The sequence below is a fragment of the Dreissena polymorpha genome, chromosome 2 (genome assembly GCF_020536995.1).
Source record: "Dreissena polymorpha isolate Duluth1 chromosome 2, UMN_Dpol_1.0, whole genome shotgun sequence".
NCBI classification, from domain to species: Eukaryota; Metazoa; Mollusca; class Bivalvia; order Myida; family Dreissenidae; genus Dreissena; species Dreissena polymorpha.
This window is the reverse complement of record NC_068356.1, coordinates 110,847,631-110,872,089: the sequence shown is the minus strand read 5'-3', so window position 1 is coordinate 110,872,089 and position 24,459 is coordinate 110,847,631. Positions and strand designations below refer to the sequence as shown.

The window sequence follows — 24,459 nt, the reverse complement described above, 5'->3', positions numbered from 1 at the left end:
CATGTTGAGCTGTTGTAATCGCCTTCTGCCCGTCTTGCGTCTTGAGGCGTCCTTGTTAACACTCTGGAGGCTAAATTTATTTGTCCGATCTTCATGAAGTTTTAAGTCTCAATAATTATCCAATCTTTATGAAATTTTGAAATTTGGTCAGAAAACTTGTTCTAGAGATATCTTTGATGAGTTCGAAAATGATTCTGGTCTGTTGAAAAACATGGCGGCCAGGCGGCGGGGTATTTTTCCTTATATGGCTTTAGTAAAATCTTGTTAACACTCTAGGGGCCACACTTATTGTCCGATCATCATGAAACTTAGTCAGAAAATTTGTCTCAGTGATATCTTGGACGAGTTAGAAAATGCTTCCGGTTGCTTGACAAACATGGCTGCCAGGGGCGAGGCATTTTTCCTAATATGGCTATATATAGCTACAGTAAATTAAGGAATATGTCTACCGAAATTAATCCATCGGCATTATGTATAAATAAAAATCGGTAACAAACTTCGATAATGCCCTTTGTGTTTTATATAAAGTTTTGATAAACCGATGTTAACTGGCAGAGAAATAAAATAGTGGGTCAACAAAATAAGATACGTCAACAACAGAAGCAAACATAGATACTGAACAAATCAAACCTCACGAAAGGTCGAAGCAAGACATTGATTGTATTCGACACAAAAAATACAAAATTCTGGCCTTAGTTACATTATATTGTTTATAATGAGAACAAAAGCTCCCACAGCTGTTCAACATCAATGTAATCTCGAAATAGTAGTTGTCAGCGCTGATAAAGCGTTCTGTTATAGCAAATGTTGTGTCACAAACGTAACGCAGAGTTTGAATCAGAAAAAAGGTGACCGTGGTTTGAGTTGTCATGAAACATATTGTTTGGGTAACAATAATCATGGAAGTGGTAGAGGGGAGGGGGAGTATTCTGGATTCACCATGAATTTAAGTCCGTCTCTCCGTAAACATGAACTTATCAGACAAATAACCCCTACGTTTTACAACTTGCAACACTCAAACTTGCATGAGCTGTTCCTTATAACTCGAACACTAAGCACATAAAATGAACTTAACCGTAATCGTTTTACTCAAAGTGTGTGTGGTCGTGCGTCGTGCAAAACTGTACTACACAGGCAGGTACGGACTGCGCACGAGGCACGAGATAGATCTATATTTTCTGAGATAGTCGATGTATCTCTAATGGTTTACCTTGCAGAATCGGTCGTTGTTAAATTTGAATGAGACACTAATTTTAGCATGGTTTTTGCTTCTCCCAATTTATTTATATTTCACATCTGCAAAATGAACTAAATCGGGTGTGCTTTGTGAAAATGTTTTCAACATCTTATTGTATATTAATGTGGGAAACCTGTAAAAGACGCAGAAAGAAAAAACACGTTATCAAGACGGAAGCAATTACGTTCAAACAATCTATGAAATAATCTGTAAGTTGGAAATTAGTATTTCCCGTTATCTGTCCGTAATCACCCAATGCATTCGACCATTTTCGGCCGTTACGCCTTCCAGATAAGTATCCATGCAAAGCGCTAAATTAATTAATTAGTCTTAGGTATCCACGATAAAGGAATGGAAATTGCAAGCGCAAGTGCATTTATTATCACAACGTTTCAACAGAGTGTTCATCCGTTTGTTAACTCGACTATTCGCAGATACGTCCGAGCTATTCTAATCATCTGTGTATCTCAAGTTAAGGTAAACGTGCAACCTTTCCATACAACTGTCTCAACTACACGTAATCAACTGAAACTTCCAACGTGTGTTGGGGTCGTTGCGCAAGGTCACTGACTAATTTCCATACTTCATAGCTGCAACTGAACCTCGTGGTAATGAGAACATATGTTGGGGTAAATGTGGAACTCCAAGATATCAGCGTATGCAGGTATTCAATTGCTTCACAAATGTGTTCGGGGCCAATGTATGATCTATTTTATACTAAGAATTAAATAATTGGTTAATATCGATATAAGTGTGTTTACCATAGAGGTTCAATTAAAACTTCACACGTGTGTCGGGGTCATTTCCCGATATCTTTGACCAAGATACCAAACTCTGACCTGTAACTTAAAAGAATCATTCCCACTTTTTGTGATTAGAATACGTGTAATGTATGTAATCGGGCAATACAATAATGCAACTTTTTATACTAAATGTATTCAAGTAAAACTTCGAACTTTTGTTCGGGGTCATTGTGTGAGATCACTGACCACGTTCCATAACTCAGAATTTTTTCCCATATTTACTTAGTTAATTGGTTAAGGTAACGTGCAACATTTCTATTTTGCTGTTTCTAATACAAGTATTTAATTGAAACATCAGAAATGCGTTAGCGATTAATGTGTGCGATCGATGACAAAGTTCTATACCTCAGAACTATGTCCGATTATGTACCTAGAAAATTGGTCAAAGTAAACGTTCAGCATATCCATATCGCTGTTTCTCCAACAGATATTCACCTTTAACTTCACGCATGTGTTTGAGGCTATTGTGCAAGTGCAATTACCAAGCTCAATAACTCTGAATTGCTAATAAGCACAAGTAAACCACTTGCTTTTGCTCGACTATCCACCGAGCCATACAATGCCCCAAAATGTTGGCCCTTTTCCTTAACGTCCGTGTTGTGATCTGGTCAAGGTGAATGTGCAACTACGCCACATCACTGTTTCTGCTATAGGTGTTCACTTGAACATCACACATGTTTCTGGGGCTCAAGGGTGGGATTGCACTGAGACGTGTTTCGTCAAAGTCCGTGTAACATAATATGGAAAAACGGGTTTCCGCAAATTCCTGTAATTTTATTTGCTGTTATGCTGTGCGTTTTTTATATACAGTCAATTGAATGCAAGTAATTAAACCTGAAACAATCAAATCTTGTTGCCTGGCATGGTCACTTTACTTGTTTTCATTTAAAAATGCCGCTTTAAGTTTAGTGTAGACATTAAACATCAACTTTGCCGCTGCGGTCTTTCTATCACGAGACTGACGCAAAAAGTTCATTAAATATCAAAGTGGGCGCATTTTCTAAGGACAGCACAGGGTTTTCATAAATAATTAAGAGCAAACAGAAACCCCTAGGTCAATGCAATATCGTGCCTGATTATCTTATAAATAATTGATGCATATCTAATTGCGCCGAACACTAAAACATTGTGTATGGCCCAAAAACAACGCGCTGAATTGCAAATCTGAGTTAATATCTTTGCTTGATAATCTTATAACAAACATTATTATAAAACAATTTGTGAAGCATTAACGAAATCATTCCGATGTATGTTCAATTGTACGGCATACTCAGACGCGGTAAATCGAAAATGCGTCCTAACCTTTAAAACAGAATCTTTCATAACATAATTTCTTGTTGAATGCAATCAACGCTTTCCGAACAGAACTCGAAACTGATGATATTTGTTGTGGTAATAGCTGTTTTAACTTAAGATAGAAAAATCGGGACGCGCGTATCCATAGACAGCTTTGCGACAATCGTCTGAAAATGTCATCTGCGAATTGTATCCTCTGACAGCCACATCCAATGACACTGTATCAGCAGACAATTAATTCCATAATGGAGTTTCCGTAGATATTCGATGTTTCACGATTGGTCCAATGACAGCAATGGCGAGTTGTCGTTTCCATGCTCGCACATACAATTTTCGCATACAGCTATGCTGGTTCCATTCAAATCTCTGCGCGAAGGTTCTAATGACCGCTGATGCCAGTCAATAGTTTCAATCGATAAAAACTGTTTACGAGCCTGCTGCATAAAAACGCGCTTATAACAACATGATGTCTGTTTAGATTTATATTCCATCGGACTACAACCGCAATTACTGTTTTCTTGCGTCAGGAGTATTGCTAAACATACATATGCAGCGTGCGTGTTTAAGACGCATAATTGACTTTAAATTTTACTTTAAGTGGATTTTGTCGTGGTGATGTTAAAGTGTTTCGATATATTCTCGATAATATTTTACACGTGCAACCAGAGTTTGAAAATGTAATTTGCTTTCTCATTGGTTAAAAATATTACAAAATTATAAAACAGTATGTATCCTGTTAAATAATCTCTATTTTAGTAGTTTGATCAACCCTAGAAAATTGAGGATTATGATACAGTCTTTTATAAAGTACACTGATATTCTGTCACAATGGTACACATGATGAAGTTGGCTTCCTGTATCGAATATAGATGTATTGATTTATTAGTTCATGTATTGCTAACTGTCAAGACATAAGTTAAAATACATCAATAGTTAAAGCATATATTATGCAATTAAATATATTTCGTTATCACATAAAATATGTGAAAATTTCCTTTGATTGATATACATGTATATCAAACTATTTGATGCAACGATCCGAGTGATCGATACAGTAAATGAAACCTATTCTATAAATAAACACACCTAATGGTGGCTATCTAGATAACGTGTATACTCAACAATAATTTAGTTTTCAGTATATACCTTCTAACGTTGTGTTGGATACGTAATATAATTGTGCTGGAATGAAATTGTGCGAATATGGAAGTAATTGAACAACACATTTGTTAACTACAGATGGATTTGAATTATACTTGGACTTTTGTTTACAATATTTGCTTAGCGAAAGACAAATAGACATAACGGCCATGGAAATTGAACGGGTAAGCTTTAAACTTTATACCTCAAAGATTTTTTTATAACTGTCTGACGAAATTAACCTTTTAAAAGTGATCGTTAGTATTGAACAATCTTATCATTATGACTTTTAGTGCAAAAACCGGATTTATAATTGCAGGCTTCATAACACAATAAACAATATAAACAATATACTTAAACAAGCGACCAAAATAAGGAAGATAATCTTTGCTCAAGTTGTTCATTTCAGGCGTTTTATATTTATGACACTATTACGACATCTTGTATGGATTTTTTTAATTCTTAAAGGGGGAACTTCTGGCGCGCATGTGTGTGTGTGTGTGTGTGTGTGTGTGCGTGCGTGCGTGCGTGCTTGCGTGCGTGCGTGCGAACGTGCGTGCGTGCGTGCGTGCGCGCGCGTGCGTGCCTGCGCGCGCGTGTGTGTGTGTGTGTGTGTGTGTGTGTGTGTGTGTGTGTGTGTGTGTGTGTGCGTGTGTGTGTGTGTGTGTGTGTGTGTGTGTGTGTGTGTGTGTGTGTGTGTGTGTGTGTGTGTGTGTGTGTGTGTGTGTGTGTGTGTGTGTGTGTGTGTGTGTGTGTGTGTGTGTGTGTGTGTGTGTGTGTGTGTGTGTGTGTGTGTGTGTGTGTGTGTGTGTGTGTGTGTGTGTGTGTGTGTGTGTGTGTGTGTGTGTGTGTGTGTGTGTGTGTGTGTGTTAGTGTGTGTGTGTGTGTGTGTTCATGGGGTTGGGGATTAAAATGATTAACTGAACGTTTTTTCTGCGCTGTTTATATGTATGTTTTTAGCTCACCTGAGCACAACGTGCTCATGGTGAGCTTTTGTAATCGCCTTTTGTCCGTCGTCCGTTGTCCGTCGTGCGTTGTGCGACGTCAACATTTGCCTTGTTCACTCTCTAGAGGCCATATTTATTGTCCAATCTTCATGACATTTTGTCAGAAGATTGGTTTCAATGATATCTTGAATGAGTTCGATAATGGTTACGTTTGCTTAAAAAAACATGGCTGCCAAGGGGCGGGGCATTTTTCCTTACATGGCTATATATGGCTATAGCAAAATCTTGTTATCACTATAGATGCCACATTTATTGTCCGATCCTCATAAAACTTGGTCAGAAGATTCATCCCAATGATATCTTGAACGGGTTTGAAAATGATGTCCGTTGGTTGAAAAACATGGCCGCCAAGGGGCGGGGCATTTTTCCTTATATGGCTATAGTAAAACCTTGTTAACACTCTAGAGGCAACATTTATTTTCCGATCTTTATGAAACTTGCTCAGATGATTTGTCCCAATAATATCTTGGATGAGTTCAAAAATAGTAACCTTGGCTTGAAAAACATGGCTGCCAAGGGGCGGGGAATTTTTCCTTATATGGCTATATATATAGCTAAAGTAAAATCTTGTTAACTTTCTAGTTTGCTCAATCTTCATGAAATTTGGTCAGAACATTGGTTTCCTGTGTAGTATTGGTTTTATTATGTCAATATTATGTGACATTACCTGTGTTATGTAATTTTTCATAACACAGAATTTTCATAGTTAACATAACTGTTTTAGTCATTAACACTTATGATAAGCCTTTCAACTAAGATATAACTGAAAGAAAGACAACATGTACATGATTTTGCAGTATTTATGCAGTATTTATCTCCCTTGTTTAACCTGTTTCAGTAATCTATTTTTAGTTATGCTCTGGAATTTCGGAAGATATTGATCATTGATAAATACACTGTTCTGAGGGAAAATTGACTACTCTGCCATTGATCTCTTCTTAACTGTATAAAATAAGCTGTTTGGGCTGATTTAAACACCTCTTGATGCTTTCTTGAAAAGTTAACAGCTCTTGAAAAAGGTTGGAATTTTGAAATAATTAAACTCTAAATTATTTTTTACACCAGCATCAAGACATTTTGGCATTATTTTCTAAATTATTCTTATTATTTAGATTATTTTCATTTGGCATTTTCTAAATTAGAAAGACTCTATTCTATTTTAATAACTATAGTAAATTTTTCTTATTTTTACATATGATTCACTGAAGTTTCCTAATATCCATAAATATTGTTCTTTAGATTAAATAAGACCTATTTTGTAAACTAGATTTTTGAAGCACTTTCTAGACTAACAGTAACTTATATTTATATCAGTTTTTTGGACAGATTTTGAACTTCTTTTAACATTCATTAAGGTATTTGCTGTATGTTGTTCATTTTTGTAACGTTACTTAGATTCTTTAGACTTGGCTTGTACCTGTTCTTAATTTTCTGTCATTGTTCTTTATTTTCCGAGTTCTTGGAATAAAAATTAGTTATTTTTGTTAAAGCTGCCTTGGCTTTCACTTATAAATAAATTCTTTGAGTGTATTTAGGCGCCCATGACTGAACGCCTTTAGTTAATTGAATTACAACCAGTCAGTATATTCATCCTGACCGGAAATAATTGTTTGTTAAATAAATATTTCCGCATTACATAAGTGCTTACAAAGTTACATAACTTGTAACCGTCCTGTGACCGGTTCATTTGCGTTAGCGAAGGAGACCGAACTACCACACCTGGATAGGACAGTTGAGTTCGATAATGGTTTGGATCGGTAAAAAAATATGGCCGCCAGGGGGGGTCTTTTTCCTTATATTTATATAGTAAAAAAGCTTGTGAACACTCTAGAAGTCACATGTTTTGCCTAATCATCATGAAATTTTGTAAAAACATTAGTTATGTGGATGTCTCGGACGAGTTTGAAAATGGTCGTGATCCGTGAAAAAACATGGCCGCGAGGGAGTGGGGCACTTTTTCATTATATGTATATAGTGACAACATGTGAACAGTCTAGAAGACACATTTTTCCCAATCTTCCTGAAATTTGGACATATCTTGGAAGAGTTAAAAATGGTTTAGGTCTGTTTAAAAAAACATGGCCGCCAAGGGGCCATTTGTTGTTAATTCTTCATTATACTTGGTTAGAACATTTGTTCCATTGATATCTTGGGCTGCAAAGAACAGGTCATTTCTTTTTATCTCAGGTGAGCGACTTTGGGCATTTCAGGTCCTCTTGTTGTATTTTATTGCTGTCCAATGTTTGAAAAAGGCTTAAAAACCGTAACACATTTGTTTTGAGAAAGAATACCCGATATACCCTTTTAATTTTTCAAAAACAAAGGTATTATACATAGTAATGTTATTTTGCAACACATAAGTCATCATTCATGTCGATATGTACCTCATTTTTGTTTGAAAATTATGTTGTACTAAAAGTGTTTTTCCAACTTAAAACCGTGAAACCGTGCCTTTTAAACTTGACTTGGGAAAATATTGAACATAACGCTAATTGTGTATATCCGGTATTACACAAAGTATTGATAGTAACCGTGTGCTTGTTTACATACAGCTAAAACATGTACAGTGGTGATTTCACAACAAAACATATTGATGTAGTTAATCAGTTTGCACATTTAAACGCTTCGGCTTGTTGCGTACACAGAGATATTATTATCTAAATTAGGAGTATCACCGCGTTCCATTTGTTGAATAGTGATTTATAATTAAACGAATGCGTAAATAAGTAAACTGAAATACTTCGATGTTCAATCACTGTAGATCTACTTCCTGTACTAGTCAGATGCCAAGTGTTATATCTAGACACACTCAGCTCACATCCTCTCCTTGAACAAAGGTTAAGTAAGTGGGCTTAACGAAGAGGGTAAAAGGAAAGCCACTTTATGTATACAGTTAAGATCAGAAACGATTTTACATGAATGGTAATGTGTGTATGAAGTCAACGTATTTTTTAATAAACAGCTAGGTTTTTGGTACCTTTCTTCATTTTAACTATATACAAGCGTAATGGCGCCCTATTTTATCAACTATTTTAATGATAGCAACTCATTCTTTAAGAAGTATAAGTATACATCGGAAATTGTCGAATCACTCTCAGTAGCTTATTGAAAAGCGAGAGTTAGACAGGTGGTTAGCGTATATATATATATATATATATATATATATATATATATATAATATATATATATATATATATATATATATATATATATATATATATATATATATATATATATATATATCTGTATATATATCTATATCTATCTATATATATATCTCTCTATAATCTCTCTCTATATCTCTCTCTCTCTCTCTCTCTCTCTCTATCTCTCTCTCTCTCTATCTATCTCTCTATATATATATATATAACGATGTATCCAACTCAAAATATCCGGAAAACGGGGTGCATCGCTTTGAACAGCCATAACGTCATCAATTGTGCAGCGATGTTCACGATCTTGGTCTTATTCAACGCAGAAATGAATGGGTCAAATTTTAAGAAATAACACAATACGCAACTCGCGTAACCTACTTGACACCGATCAGAAAGAATTAATGAATGAAATCTTCAGTTGTAAAGACACACCTTCGCATTGGACCAATGAGATCACTCGTGTGTTTAAAATGTCAGTTAGTTGAAATGTATGTAAACAAAGGTTTCAAACGGCGCTGGACAGTTAGTTAGCATAATGCAACGGCAAGCACGGTAAGAATGTTTTTTTCATACGTTTTATTAGCTTACCTGTCACGAAGACATGGTGAGCTTATGTGACCGTGTGATGTCCGGCGTCCGTATGTGTGTGCGTGTGTGCGTGCGTGTGTGTGTCCGTCAACAATTTGTTTGTGTAGACAGTAGAGGTCACAGTTTTCATCCAATCTTTATGAAATTTGTTGAGAATGTTTATCTTGATAAAATCTAGGTTGTGATTGTATTTGGGTCATCTGGGGTCAAAAACTAGGTCACTAGGTCAAAACCTAGGTCACATAAAAGGTCAAATAGTAGAAAAACCTTGTGTAGACAATAGAGGTCGCAGTTTTCATCCAATCTTTATGAAATTTGGTCAGAATGTTTATCTTGAACGAAATATAGGTTGGGATTGTGTTTGGTTTCTCTGGAGTCAAAAACTAGGTCACTAGGTAAAAATCTAGGTCAAATAATGGAAAAACGTTGTGTACACAGTAGAGGTCACAGTTTTCATCCAATCTTTATGAAATTTGGTCAGAATGTTTATCTTGATAAAATCTGGGTTAGGACTGTATTTGGGTCATCTGGGGTCAAAAACTAGGTCACTAGGTCAAAAACTAGGTCAAATAATATAAAACCTTGAGTAGACAATCGAGGTCGCAGTTTTCATCCAATCTTAATGAAATTTGGTCAGAATGTTTATCTTGATGAAATCTGGGTTGGGATTGTATTTGGGTCATCTGAGGTAAAAAAACTAGGTCACTAGGTCAAATGATAGAAAAACCGTCAACAATGTGTTTGTGTAGACAGAAGAGGTCACAGTTTTCATCCAATCTTTATGAAATTTGGTCAGAATGTTCTTGATGAAATCTGGGTTGGGATTGTATTTTAGTCATCTGGGGTCAAAGACTAGGTCACTAGGTCAAAAACTAGATCAAAAACTAGGTCACTAGTTCAAGTAAATGAAAAACCTTGTATAGACAATAGAGGTCACAGTTTTCATCCAATCTTTATGAAATTTGATCAGAATGTTTATCTTGATAACATCTGGGAATGGGATTGTATTTGGGTCACCTGGGGTCAAAAACTAGGTCACTAGGTCAAATGATAGAAAAACCTTGTGTAGACAATAGAGGTCACAGTTTTCATCTAATTTTTTATGAAATTTGTTCAGAATGTTTATCTTTATGAAATCTGGGTTGGGATTGTAGTTGGTTAGTCAGGTGAGCGATTCAGGGCCATCATGGCCCCCTTGTTGAATTATGGTATCGAGGTCCCAGAACTTTGCAGGTGAAATGCCCTTTGCTCCGTGAATATTTCATTCATTTAACCTGTCTGATCGATGTCAAGTAGGTCATGTGAGTTGTGTATCCTGCTATTTCTTAAAAGTTGACCCAGCATTTGAAAAACTATTGCAAGACGTGTACATTTCCAGAACGAAAATTCCTGATTTCGAATAAGACCGCGATCGTTAAAATCGCTGCACAATTGATTACGTTATGGCTGTTCAAAGCGATGCACCTGCACCCCTTTTTAGGGTGATTTTGAGCTGGATGCCTTGTATATATATATATATATATATTTGATAGTGAAACTTTTTTTTCAGAAAAATTGATTTTTCGTTATAATATGATTATTTATCAAAATGATAATTTCACTAATTAATATCATAACAACACGCTAACCACCTGTGAGAACAGCTAGATCACGTGTTATTCTTTAAAGTCATTATGAAGAACACATTTCTATAATCATCTCTACGATCTGTATTTATTTTCTGGTGGAAATAGAGTAAACACCGAACCGTATTCTGTATTAATTACATATGTACGAAAACATACCCATACACTTTTATGTTGTATTTCATGTTTTATTTTACCATGTCTTCGGACGATCGATAGAGATATTGCTTTCAAAATTAAACGTTTTATGTTTTTATTATATACATAGTTTAAACAAATCACAATAAGGACAATAATTTTCTTTAAGGTGTACCATGGCTGCTATATGTTACTATTTCGTGGTCCTAGAAAGTATTCATGTACCAGCAATAATACAATTTACCGTTCTCATTATCGAATTCAAGAAATTGATTGTGATGTATGTATGAAGTGTGCGTATAAAGTGAAGTCTTCTTTGAACTACATGTTTGCATACGTACAAGTAAGCAATATACACTTATAACAAAATTTATTTTAGTAGATCTTCTATGTATTTCTATTATTTTCGCACCTAACAATAGAAATGAGATAATACGAGCGCGCTCTGTTTTCTTTTGTTAGTGAATGTGATACATACGTAGGATTCTTTCATACTTTCATGGAGTTTTGTTTGTTTTCAAACAGTGTATAATAGTTTATATAAATAGAACCTCATACTATAGAATCATTATAAGCATATTGAAACGACCATGCAAAAACTTCAAGTAATCTCTACGACCTTGACCTTGGAGCGATTTACACGGTTGTTTCACACACCCACTACAACTCTAAGTTGCCTCGGTGACATTCGAGCGAGCGACACGGGCCGTCCCGGATTACCCATTGGGCAATTTGGGAAACTGGATATGGGCATAGCGACTTTTAGGGGCCCCATTATACCTTGACGAAATATTTTGCTACTACCGGTACTAACTTGGCCAATTATTTTATATCAATGTTATGTTCCGATTAAAGGCTTGACATTGTCTGACCGAGAAACACTTACTTATTATTTGCAAAACCGTTGTTAAATTCTCAATCTAACAATTATAACTTCGTATTGCATTACGGTATTTTAATGACATTTTATACCTTTAAAAGAATATTGTCAAATTTTATGTCTTTCCAGCCTTGGTACTGGTAGGCTTATTTTAATCGAGTGATGATGCTGTTGATGATTATGAACAAAAAGAAGTTTATGATGATGATTGCAACCTCTTTACATACTGAAGTGAAATTACCACGTTCAGTCGCACGAGTTTATTCTTTACGCAAAAAGAAACTAAGAAATGTCAGAAAGGCCGCTGTCCCTTTTTCCCTAAGCATTTTTAATACAAAATAAGAGACACTTTGATTTAGAAATAATGATGATGATGATGATTATGATAATGATGATGATGATGATGATGATGATGATGATGATGATGATGATGATGATGATGATGATTGATTGATTGACCATTGAGTTGAGTTCTAATTAAACATAACGCGTGGGTTACAATGATCATTACAAACTAGGTAGAAGGGTAGTGGGATATTCTGGACTCACCATGAATGTCAGTCCGTCTATCCGTAAACAATAACTTGTCCGAAGAATAACTCCCACGCATTTCAATGGGCAACTTTCAAACGTGAATTCACTGTTCCTTTTAACACGAAATAGAGCATATTCTATTTTTATTATCTTAAGAAAGATGTTGCTAAAGTTGGCTCCTTTTTACAATTTCAACAACATGAGAGTAATAACTTAACACACTACGACAAACGTAGTCAGGTTATCCGTCACTGTTGCGACAAGCTTTTGTTGGTTTCGACAGCAAATTTGAAATCTAGACGGATTTCAGAAGCCATGAGAAGCATGTTGTCCATGAAAAATGCGTGACCATTGTGTCTAAAAGCAGAAGACATATGACAACTATTCGAATAAATTATCTTTTGAAAAAAAATGTTTAAAAAAGATATACTGCCTTGTTTATGTTGGTATTAAATAACAAGATAATAAAATAACTGTAAATAAATTTATAAATTGTATACATATTTCCATTTGTTTGATTTGATGATTTTCATAAAATTAGCACAAACTTATTTCTTTAATACTAAAATGCTGTTAATGCCTGTTAATGGAGTTCACTTTCAGGCGAGTTCGTTAACAAATAGCATTTCAGTATCGGACAATAATACTTAAACTTATGCAAAACCGTACAACACAGGCAGGTAAGGACTGTGCACGAGGCACGAGATAGATCTACATGTATCTTATATATGGGGCATTTCTGAGATAGTCGATGTATTGAAAATGGTTTTGCCTGGAAGAATCGGTCGTTGTTAAATTAAAATAAGACATTAACTTCAACGTGGTTTTATGTTTCTACCAGTTAATGTAGTTTTAACAAGTACAACATTTCAACGAACTAATTCGGGTGTGCTTTGTGAAAATGTTTTCAAATGTTATTGTATATTTATGTGGGTGAAAACCTGTAAAAGACGGTTACGCAGCAAAAAAATCACAGGAAGGCAGCAAGTTACCTACAAACAATCTATGCAATCATCTCTAAATTGGGAATACTTATTTCCCCTTTATCTGTCCGCAATCTCCCAATACATTCGACCATTTTCGGCCTTAGTGCTTCCTCGATAAGTATAACTTTATTTTCAAATCCTTTTGTATGTAAATGCTCACGAAAGTCAATGGCAAAATTGTATCCAAGTGAAACATAAATTTCGTTAGAAATGCGCTCTTACTAAAGCATCTTTTTAATTATTGCAAAGCCATATTACCGGTATCTATGGTATTTTAGCCTACCGGAGCACAATGTGCTCATGGTGAGCTTTTGTGATCGCCTTTTGTGCGTCTTGAGTCGTGCGTCTTGAGGCATCAACGTTTGCCATGTTAACACTCTGGAGGCTACATGTATTGTCCGATCTTCATGAAGTTTGGTCAGAATAATACTATTTAAGTCACAATTATTATCCAATCTTCATGTTATTTGGTCAGAAAACTTGTTCTAGAGATATATTGGATGAGTTCGAAAATGATTCTGGCCTGTTAAAAAACCTGGCAACCAGGCGGGGCATTTTTCCTTATATGGCTATGGTAAAACCTTGTTAACACTCTATGGGCCACATTTATTTTCCGATCATAATGAAACGTAGTCAGAAAATGTGTCTCAATGATATCTTGGACGAGTATTTAAATGCTTCCGGTTGCTTGAAAAAACATTGCCGCCAGGGGCAAGGCTTTTTTCCTGATATGGCTATATATAACTTCGGTAAGTCTCATTTACAGTTTACACTTTATCAGCTACAATTAAGTCCGATTTTCATGAAACTTGGTCAGAATATTTGTCCAAATAATATCTTGGACGAGTTCAAAAATGGTCCCTATTGGTTGAAAAACATGGCCGCAATTGGGCTTGGCATTTTTTTTCTTAAATGGCTGTAGTAAAAACTTGTCAACACTCATAGTCCAATCTTTATGAAACTTGGTCAGAACATTTGTTCTAAAGCTATCTTAGATTAGTTCGAAAATGGTTCTGGTCTGTTAAAAACATGGTGACCAGACGGCGGGGCATTTTTCGTTTTATGGCTATATACACTCTAGAGACCTTCATGAATCAGAAAGGTTTTCCTAATTATATCTTGGGCAAACACGAAAATGGTTCCAATTGCTTGACAAAACATGACCGTCAGGCGGCGGAGCATTTTTTTCATATATGGCTATATATTTCTATAGTAAAACCTTTCCCGATCTCTATAAAACTTGGTCAGAAGATTTTTTCCAATGATATACTGAACGATTTCAAAAATGGTGCAGTTTGATTGAAAAACCTGACCGCCATGGTGAAAGGGCGGGGCCTTTCTCCTTATATGGCTTTAGTAAAAACTTGTTTACACCCTAAAAGTCACATTAATTTTCAAATCTTCATGAAACTCGGTCAAAACATTTGTTTTAGTCACATATTGAATGTGTTCTTACGTGGTTATGGTCTGTTTGAAAACATGGTCGCCAGGGAATTTTTGCTTATATGGCTAATGTAAGACCTAATAAGCACTCTAAAAGTTACATGTATAGTTCATTCTTCAGGAAACTTGGTCAAAACATGTGTTGTTCTTACGATATCTTGGGCTGCATATAACAGTTCAGTTCATTTTAATCTCTGGTGAGCGACTTTGCGCCTTTCATGTCCTCTTGTTTATAAAACGTTCTAAGGAAAAAGGGCGGGGCGAGCGGCTTCATTTACATTTCTTAGTACCACTCTTTGTTGATCTCTTTGTGAATAGAGTATCGCCTTTCGACACATTCAATGCTTTTTAAATATCAGTCTCTTATGTGAGTAAAGACGAATGCGTACATATAACGAGAAACACGCGTTTATCGATATGTATGTATTTATCGTGATCAAAGCCAATGTGTCAGACACATTTGAGCTTCAATTCATATTAATATGATTGTACCCAAATTAAGAAATATGTCTACCGAAATTAATCCATCGGCATTTTGTATAAATACAAATCGGTAACAAACTTTAATGATGTCCTTTATGCTTTATATAAAGCTTTGATAAAACGATGATACCTGTCAGAGAAATAAAATAGTGGATCAACAAAATAAGATACGTCAACAACAGAAGCAAACAAAGATCCTGAACAAATCAAACCTCACGAAAGGTCGCGGCAAGAAATTGATTGTATTCGACACAAAAAATACAAAATGCTGGCCTAATGCAAACACATCAATTTGCGATTGTTACATTCTGTTGTTGATGCTAAGAACAAAAGCTCCCACAGCTGTTCAACATCAATGTAATCTCGAAGTAGTCGTTGTAAGCACTGATAAAGCGCTCTGTTATGCAAATGTTGTGTCACAAACGTAGTATACAGAGTTTGAATCAGAAAACAGTTGACTGTGGTTTGAGTTGTCATGAAACATAATGTTTGGGTAACAATTATCATGGAAAAAGTGGTATAGGGGAGGGGGAGTATTCTGGATTCACCATGAATTAAAGTCCGTCTCTCCGTAAACATTAAATTATCCAACAAATAACTCCTACGCTTTACAACTTGCAACACTCAAACTTGCATGAACTGTTCCTTATAACTCGAACACTAAGCACATAAATATTGTTTGTGGTCGTGCGTCGTGCAAAACCGTACAACACAGGCAGGTTAGGACTGTGCACGAGGCACGAGATAAATCTTTCAAAATGTCGCATTACAGAGATAGTCGATGTACCTCAAATGGTTTACCTTGCAGAATCGGCCATTGTTAAATGCAAATGAGACAGCATGCTTTTTGTTTCTCCCAGTTCATTTATCTTTAACAATTGCAAAATGAACTAATTCGAGTGTGCTTTGTGAAAATATTTTCAACATGTTATCCAATGCAGAGCTCCATATAAGGATTTGGTGTAATGGATATTTCATTCCCTGATATTATTGTTAAAGCGTATTTTACTCGTTTGTTTCAGCCATAAAGGATATTTAGGAATATGTAGGGGTATTTTCCATAGAAAACTGACAAAGTAAATGGCGTTTTTAATTGAGAAATATTATTTTTTGTTATTTATATTATCAAATGCAAACAGAATGAATTGAAAATGATGATATGAATAGATTTTCTTTAAAAATATTTCCGCAGGGGCAACTGGTCGCTTAAAACGTCCATTTTTTTATCCACAAGCATGATGGGTCGCCATTTTATTACAAGCTTATTTTGATTGACTTACTTTTGATTCAAAGGTTTACTTACACTAAAATGTCAACTGGATTATTGGTTAAACCGGTTACGCTTTAAATCGATTTAAAATACGTACCAAGATTTGAATTGCGTTTTGTTACGTACTGGGCCGATTTTTAATGCGTTTTTTTATATATTTAAATGCGTATATACGCATGTACTCCTCTTATCTGGAGCTCTGTGTTATTGTATATTTATATTAATGAAAAGCTGTAAACGACGGTTACGCATAAAAAAAAACAAATCCACAAGATGGAAGCAATTTGACAATCAAACAATCTTTGAAATAATCTCTAAGTTTGAAATTAGTATTTCCCGTTATCAGTCCGCAATCTCCCAATACATTCGACCATTTTCGGCCGTAACGCCTTCTTGATAAGTATCCATGCACAGCGCTTAATAAATAAATTAGTCTCAGGTATCGATGATAAAGAAATTGGAATTGAGAGTGCAAGTGCATTTATTATCACAACGTTTCAATACAGTTCTAAGTCAGGCCCCAGAGAGAGAGTAGAACTAGATTATTCATCCGTTTGTTAACTCGACTATTCGCAGATTAGGCCGAGCTATTCTAATCGTCTGCGTTAATGCTCAAGTTAAGTTACACGCGCAACCTCTCCATACCACTGTCTACACGTATTCAACGTCCAACGGGTGTCGGGGTCGTTTCGCAAAGTCACTGACTAATGCCCATACCTCTTAGCTGCAACTGAACCATGGTGGCCTTTTTATGTCCCCCACTATAGTAGTGGGGCACATATTGTTTTTGCCCTGTCTGTTGGTTGGTCTTTTGGTTGGTCTGTTGGTTGGTTGGTCTGTACGTTGGTTGGTTTGCGCCAACTTTAACATTTTGCAATAACTTTTGCTATATTCATTATAGCAACTTGATATTTGGCATGCATGTGTATCTCATGGAGCTGCACATTTTGAGTGCTGAAAGGTCAAGGTCAAGGTCATCCTTCAAGGTCAGAGGTCAAATATATGTGGCCAAAATCGCTCATTTTATGAATACTTATGCAATATTGAAGATAGCAGCTTGATATTTAGCATGCATGTGTATCTCATAGAGCTGCACATTTTGAGTGCTGAAAGGGCAAGGTCAAGGTCATCCTTCAAAGTCAGAGGTCAAATATATGCGGCCCAAATCGCTTATTTTATGAATACTTTTGCAATATTGAAGATAGCAACTTGATATTTGGCATGCATGTGTATCTCATGGAGCTACACAATTTGAGTGGTGAAAGGTCAAGGTCAAGGTCATCCTTCAAAGTCAGAGGTCAAATATATGTGGCCCAAATCGCTTATTTTATGAATACTTTTGCAATATTGAAGATAGCAACTTTATATTTGGCATGCATGTGTATCTCATGAAGCTGCACATTTTGAGTGGTGAAAGGTCTTGGTCTAGGTCATCCTTCAAGGTCAAAAATATGGCTCATGTAATGCCACTTCTGCAATATTGAAGCTAGCAATTTTATATTTGAAATGCATGTGTATCTCATGGAGCTGCACATTTTGAGTGGTGAAGGGTCAAGGTTAAGGTCATCCTTCAAGGTAAAACGTCTTATAAGGGGACATTGTGTTTCACAAACGCATCTTGTTGTAATGAGAAAATGTGTTGAGGTAAGAATGATTCCTCCTTTTTGAGATAAGAAAATGTGTTTATCCATGTAAACATGCAGTACCATAATGTAACCTTTTCTACTACAGATATTCAATTAAGCACAAGTTGACCATTTTCTTTAGCTCGACTATCCACCGAGCTATACAATTCACCAAAATGTCGGCCCTTTTCGTTAACGTCCGTGTTATGATCTGGTCAAGGTTAACGTGCAACTAAGCCACATCACTGTTTCTGCTACAGGTATTCACTTGAAACATCACACATGTTTCTGGGCCGCATGGTGGGATCGCATTGAGGCATGTTTCGTCAAGACAGTGTAACAGTAAAAATAGACAAACTGGTTTCCGCAAATTGCTGTAATTGTTCAGTAATGTTGTGCGTAATTATCTTCGATATACACATGTACAGTCAATTAAATGCAAGTAATTAAAACTGAAATAAGGAAATCGTGCTGCTTGGCATGGTCAATTTACTTGTTTTAATTTAAAACTTGCCTGCTTTAAGTTTAGTATAGACATTCAAAATCAAATATGTCATTGCGGTCATTTTATCACGTGACTGACACAAAAAGTTCATTATAATATCAAAGCGGACGCATTTTCTAAGGACAGCACGTGGTTTTCATAAATAATTAAAGGAAAGCAGAAATCCCCTAGATTCGTGCAATATCTAGACTACCTTATAAACAATTGACGCCATTTTATTACAGGAGCACCATGTGCTTACTCTGTTTCGTTGGCGCAGAGCGCGTGGTCATAATATCAAAGGGGGTGCATGTAAGCCATGCATCAGCGGGGTTTAAGCAAGCTTTTGAGATATATGTAGTAAATATTTCGTGATTTCGTTTACAGTCATCGAACAATTGGCATATTTCGTTCATTTAAGTGTTGCATGGGTAATACATTAATTTCGCCATGACGTACTTCTCTAACACGACATCATTCCTTTAAACGTAGATACTAGTTAGGTATCGTTTACGTTCATACCCCTACTGATATTAAATGGCTGTCATATTATTTTAGAAACTTTTGCATTTGGTTTCGGTGTGGTAGCTTACACAGTTATAACATAATTCCGTAGTATTGTCAAACATAAGTATAATGCATTTAAATCATTTTTGCAGTTACTCTATATATGCAGTTTAAGTCGTTAAGCTGTTTACCATTTATTATTCATTTGCTGTCAATTAATTCTAGGAACATCGTATTTGTATATTCGGGAGCTTAGGTTTTCAAAGTGATAATTATTTTGATTCATTTTGCAGGAGCACTTGATTTTATCATTTCTATGGCAAGCTTGTCGAAAACGATTAAAGGTCCACGATATTCATTTTCATTTAGACGTCACGATCATTATCAACTCAATTTAATTAATTTGTATTGCAGGAACGCCTTTTAAACATCGCTTCGGACGACAAAGATGTCCGCCCTAAGCACACGGCGCAGGTTTTGATTACCAGAAACGTCTACACACAGGACCAATACGATGCTACGTATGCGGATTCGAATGCCACAAAGTCCACCCTAATGACGTGTGTAAAGAAAAAACTTAAAATCTGTAGTCCGAACAAAATTTGCGAAATTGTGTTATCGTATTTTCCTTGTGTTTACTTTGTGCGCAATTATAATATCAAGAAAAATATTGCTTGGGATTTGTTGTCGGGTATTACGGTCAGTTTCATGCATTTGCCGATGGCGTTAGGCTTTGGAATTCTCGCAACGTTGCGTCCCGTGCATGGCCTGTACACCACTTTCTTTTCCGTATTGGTGTACATGATTTTGGGAACTTCACCACACGTGTCCTTTGGGACCAACGCCGTGATGGCGTTGCTGACACAAACTGTTGTTGAGCGCGAGGCAGGTATTTTTATTGACGAACGAAGTGCAGCCAATGGAACCGCCCCAACTGAAGACGAAATAATGGAAGTGAAAACGGGTGCTGCTATGGCATGTTGTTTTATTGTCGGTGCAATTCTTCTGACCATGGGTCTTCTGAAACTTGGTTTCATCACGACGTATTTGTCCACATCGTTTGTTGGCGGATTTACCACTGCGTCGGCCGTCCACATAGCAACAAGCCAGCTACCAAAGGTCACAGGTATTACATTGACCAATCATGCCGGAGCTGGGAAGCTGATATTCACGTACATAGAAATTTTTAGTAAAATTGGCGATGCGAACGTAGCGGCAGTTATAATAGGTGTTATTTGTATGGCAGTACTGCTGTTTGTGAAGATATGTATCAATGAACGCTTTAAAAGCAAGATGAAGATGCCAGTGCCAATTGATCTTATTGTTGTAGTAGTTGTGACTATCATATCACACTTCGCGAAATTCTATGATAAATTCAATGTGAAAGTTGTTGGAGAGATTCCTAGTGGTTTCACTGTGCCTGATGTACCGCATTTCCACAACCTTGTCGCTTTTATAATGGATGCTGTAGTAATCGCCGTTATGTCCTTTGCTTTGAGCATATCTATGGCGAAGCATTGTGCCGTCATTCACGGCATTGATATAGATGACAACCAGGAACTTGTTGCATATGGCGCAAGTAATTTGATTGGCTCTTTCTTCCATGCCTTTCCGGCTGCCGCTGCCCCGCCAAGGACCATGATTCTTAGCTCGCTTGGAGCCAAGACAACGCTACACGCGGTTCCCACGGTCGTGTTCATCGTGCTAGTTATTTTGGTCATTGGTCAGCTTTTTGTGTCACTGCCAATGACAGTTCTGTGCGCCATGATAATTGTTTCAATGAAGGATCTGTTGCTTCAGTACCAGAACCTTCCGGGAATCTGGCGCATTAATAAGTACGACTTTGCTATTTGGATGACTACAAATGTCGTAAGTGTTTTAGCAGATCTTAAGTATGGCATTATTGCCGGCATTGGGGTGTCGATATTTCTCGTGGTTGTTCGAGATCAGTGCGCGAAAGCGAGTATCGCAACTGTAGCTGAGAACGAAGACGTACTCGTTAATGTTAAAGCATTTGACGGTAACGCGCATGTAAAAGTCTTTAGAATACCCACGAATCTGTACTTTGCGACCTGTGAGCGCATCAAGTCAGAGCTGTTTAAACGGGTACCTAGCCCTATCCAAAAACCAAGAACAATCCATGCCGATCTTCACAAGGCGTTTAATATTGATAAAAATATTGAGCACAACGATACGCATAAAAATGGTGAAATATCAACAGCGAAGCCAGCGGATAATTTTGAAAATGTTGTTGACGAAGAGCATATAGTGCTAGTGATTGATTGTTTGCGGGTTAGTTACATAGATATGGCCGGCCTTGGGGTTCTGGTACAGATAGTGAAAGCATACAAAGGGATGGGAATGGACGTCTATTTGACAGGTTTACATCAATCGGTCATAGAGACGTTAACGAACGGAGACTTCTTCAAATCGTTTCCAAGGTCCGACGTATATTATGACGTGTTTGATGTGCTGGAAATGCTACCAAAGACCTCGAATATGTAAGAATTACTATTTGCATTGTATACTAAGCGGCCGTAGTGGAACTATTTTAAGGACAAGAAGGGAAACAGATTTATAAACTTAAAGTTACTATATGTTTTTTATGGAAACATGATTAAACACTATGTGTCTATAGAATTAATAGGTATATTGAACTAATAGACGCAATCCAACACGTACGGACATCATTAAGGAGAACGACTTAGATGGGATACTAGTGTTTAATAATACTATTATTGCTAATGTTACTATTATTCATAATTTATAATATTTAGTACAATACAAATGGACAGATATGTATTATAGTTAATTGCTGGTACAGAGTTGGTATTTTGGTATGTGTTTAATTAAACTATATGTGACTTTTCCTGACCACCTCTGATATATAAGTATACAAGAACATAAAAACATTTTTTTCGTTAGTAGTCGCGGGTATTACTATTTTAATGTTGTTTCGCAATTAATAATATTATTTACATTTCTATTTGTTGTTAAATTAATCATCATAACTTTATGTATGCATATGTTATTCAAAATTCTGTTATTGATAAATGTTTGATATAGTATAATGTGATATTTCGTTCAAGCATATGATAACTTGAAGGAACAAACTTTGCCATCAACTTTATTTATTTATTACGTTTATGTTTTAAATAACTTTTGTTCTTGCCACATACTTCATTTTTGAAAGGATCGACTTGTACAAATGGCAACATTTGCTTCGTCAGGGCACCTGGCCCTTTATTCATAGCAATTGACCAATTGGCAACAATCAGACACAAGACAAAAGCGCTACACAATGTACACACAAAATATCAGGAGAAAATAACAAAAACAACACTGTATATATTCATGGAACATCGAGAGAAATGTAAAATTGCCTTCCCTGCCAGTTCATGATGTGTCGTATTGTAAGCTTGTTTAACAATACTTGTTGTTTCATTGTATACTATTTAGTTAATGTTTTTCTTGATATGTATTTCGAAAAATTGATAAAACACAAATGGTATCTCGTGTGTTTAATATAGTTTTACACTTTGAACAAACATGTATTAATTTATAAGCACATAATAGAACATCTATTGCTTTATTTTTCACTTAATGAAAATGTATTAGACTAACTTATCACAAAATAAAATGTAATTAGTAGTATTCCGTACTAAGTAAAATTACTCAGCACACAATAATCTTATGTACTAGGTTTTCATGGTGCAAAAGAAAACTGTATTATTCTTGCTGGTGGCTGAGATATGTTTTTTTTTAATTTGTTGCTACTGGTGTTGTACAGCTATGTTTGCCTCGATATTGTTACTTGAATTTTTTACAATATGAATATACAAGATAATGCATTCCTCTTTTATTTAGTTGTTCACTCCTCTTGTTTCTATTTCGTGCTGTTGACTAAGTAAGTCGTTCCCACGACAAAGCTAACTCGTCCCCACGAGTAAGTAAGTCGTTTCATCACGTTAGTATGTCGTGGGAAAGAGGTAGAAAAAGAGGAGTGCATTTTTTTTAAAGGAGTGTATGCCACCTCTGTGACACCGTAATTTTAGGACTATATCTCCACATTTAAACTTTGCTTTAGCCCAACTATTTTAGTAGCTTGTCACCAGTCTGATACATTTTTCTACGAAAATAAACAGTGCAATTCAAACTTGTTCAGCGAAAGTTTTTTGAATACATGCAATATTTTATTGAGATTATCTTAAAATTCCTTGTATATTGAAACAAACCAAAAATATGTGTGCTTAGAAAATCGGAGAGATGAAAAATCTAGTTTTAAAGTTCCGATGAAATGTATTTTTCACTGTAAAGTTGTTCTATATATATAAATATATTTACTAGAACTTGTATGCGCTCGTATACTAGATTCTAGATGACAAAATATATTTATAATGTTATTGTTTGTTTTGTTAAATATTTGAATTCTTTGAAGTTATATATGCATACACAAATTTATAATTATATTGTAGTTGTTAATAGTATCTATTGTTTTAAATGTTAGGTATACATAAAGAAAATTCAAACATTAGTATATTTATTATTTCCTCATCCCCCTTTCACATTACACTTCTTGTTCTGACTGATTATTTTCATTTCTGATATTATCAGATTAATAAACAAATGACAAGGGTGTCACATCTGTGCTCGACGTGTTTGTTACCATGGTTATCGATTAACGCTTTACAAATACCCTTTAAGTAATGTCGCTGGAAACTTATGCAAATATATGGAGGAATACAAGTACAGAACAAATGCATAACTTAAGCATTTATATTGTGTGTAAAAATGCATTTCAACCGAAAATTTTGTATTATTTAGTAGATTTATGCTTTATGGTTATTCCCAAAGTCCACATAAGTGTTTCAAAAATATGAGAAGCAAAAACAGTTCGTTATCAATGCTTAAATAATACGAACAGAAAAATGAATCAACTAAAAAAAAAAAACAAGAGGCCCCAAAGGGCACTGGGTCGCTCACCTGAGAGACTAAGATGGAAAGAAACAAAGATTAAAGCTCTTCAGCAAATATTGCAAATTATTGGTATGAGAAGACTGACTTTAAAAATAAGGTGTTCCAGAGTATTCACAATAGGCCTATATAGAAAATTACCTCACCCACCCTGGTGGCCATGTTTTTAATACCCGGATTTTTTTTTAAAATATATATATATATATATATATATATATATATATATATATATATATATATATATATATATATATAAGGAAAATGCTTCTTACATACATATAGAG

At 35.7% G+C, this 24,459-nt stretch overlaps 1 protein-coding gene across 3 annotated transcripts in view; it reads left to right on the top strand.

Moving 5' to 3' along the window:
- The window catches only part of LOC127868508 (sulfate transporter-like), a 49,130-nt gene extending 25,595 nt beyond the window's left edge, over positions 1-23,535 (top strand). For 2 of the 3 annotated variants that reach the window (XM_052410342.1, XM_052410341.1), the window contains exon 2: positions 19,616-23,535. In XM_052410342.1, the coding sequence (XP_052266302.1) occupies positions 19,616-21,706 (2,091 nt within the window). In that variant the 3' untranslated portion in view covers positions 21,707-23,535. Of the gene's footprint in view, positions 1-4,450; positions 4,662-19,615 lie in introns of those variants that run through there. The other variant, XM_052410340.1, reaches the window with a different exon arrangement.
- Positions 23,536-24,459: the final 924 nt, after the last annotated feature.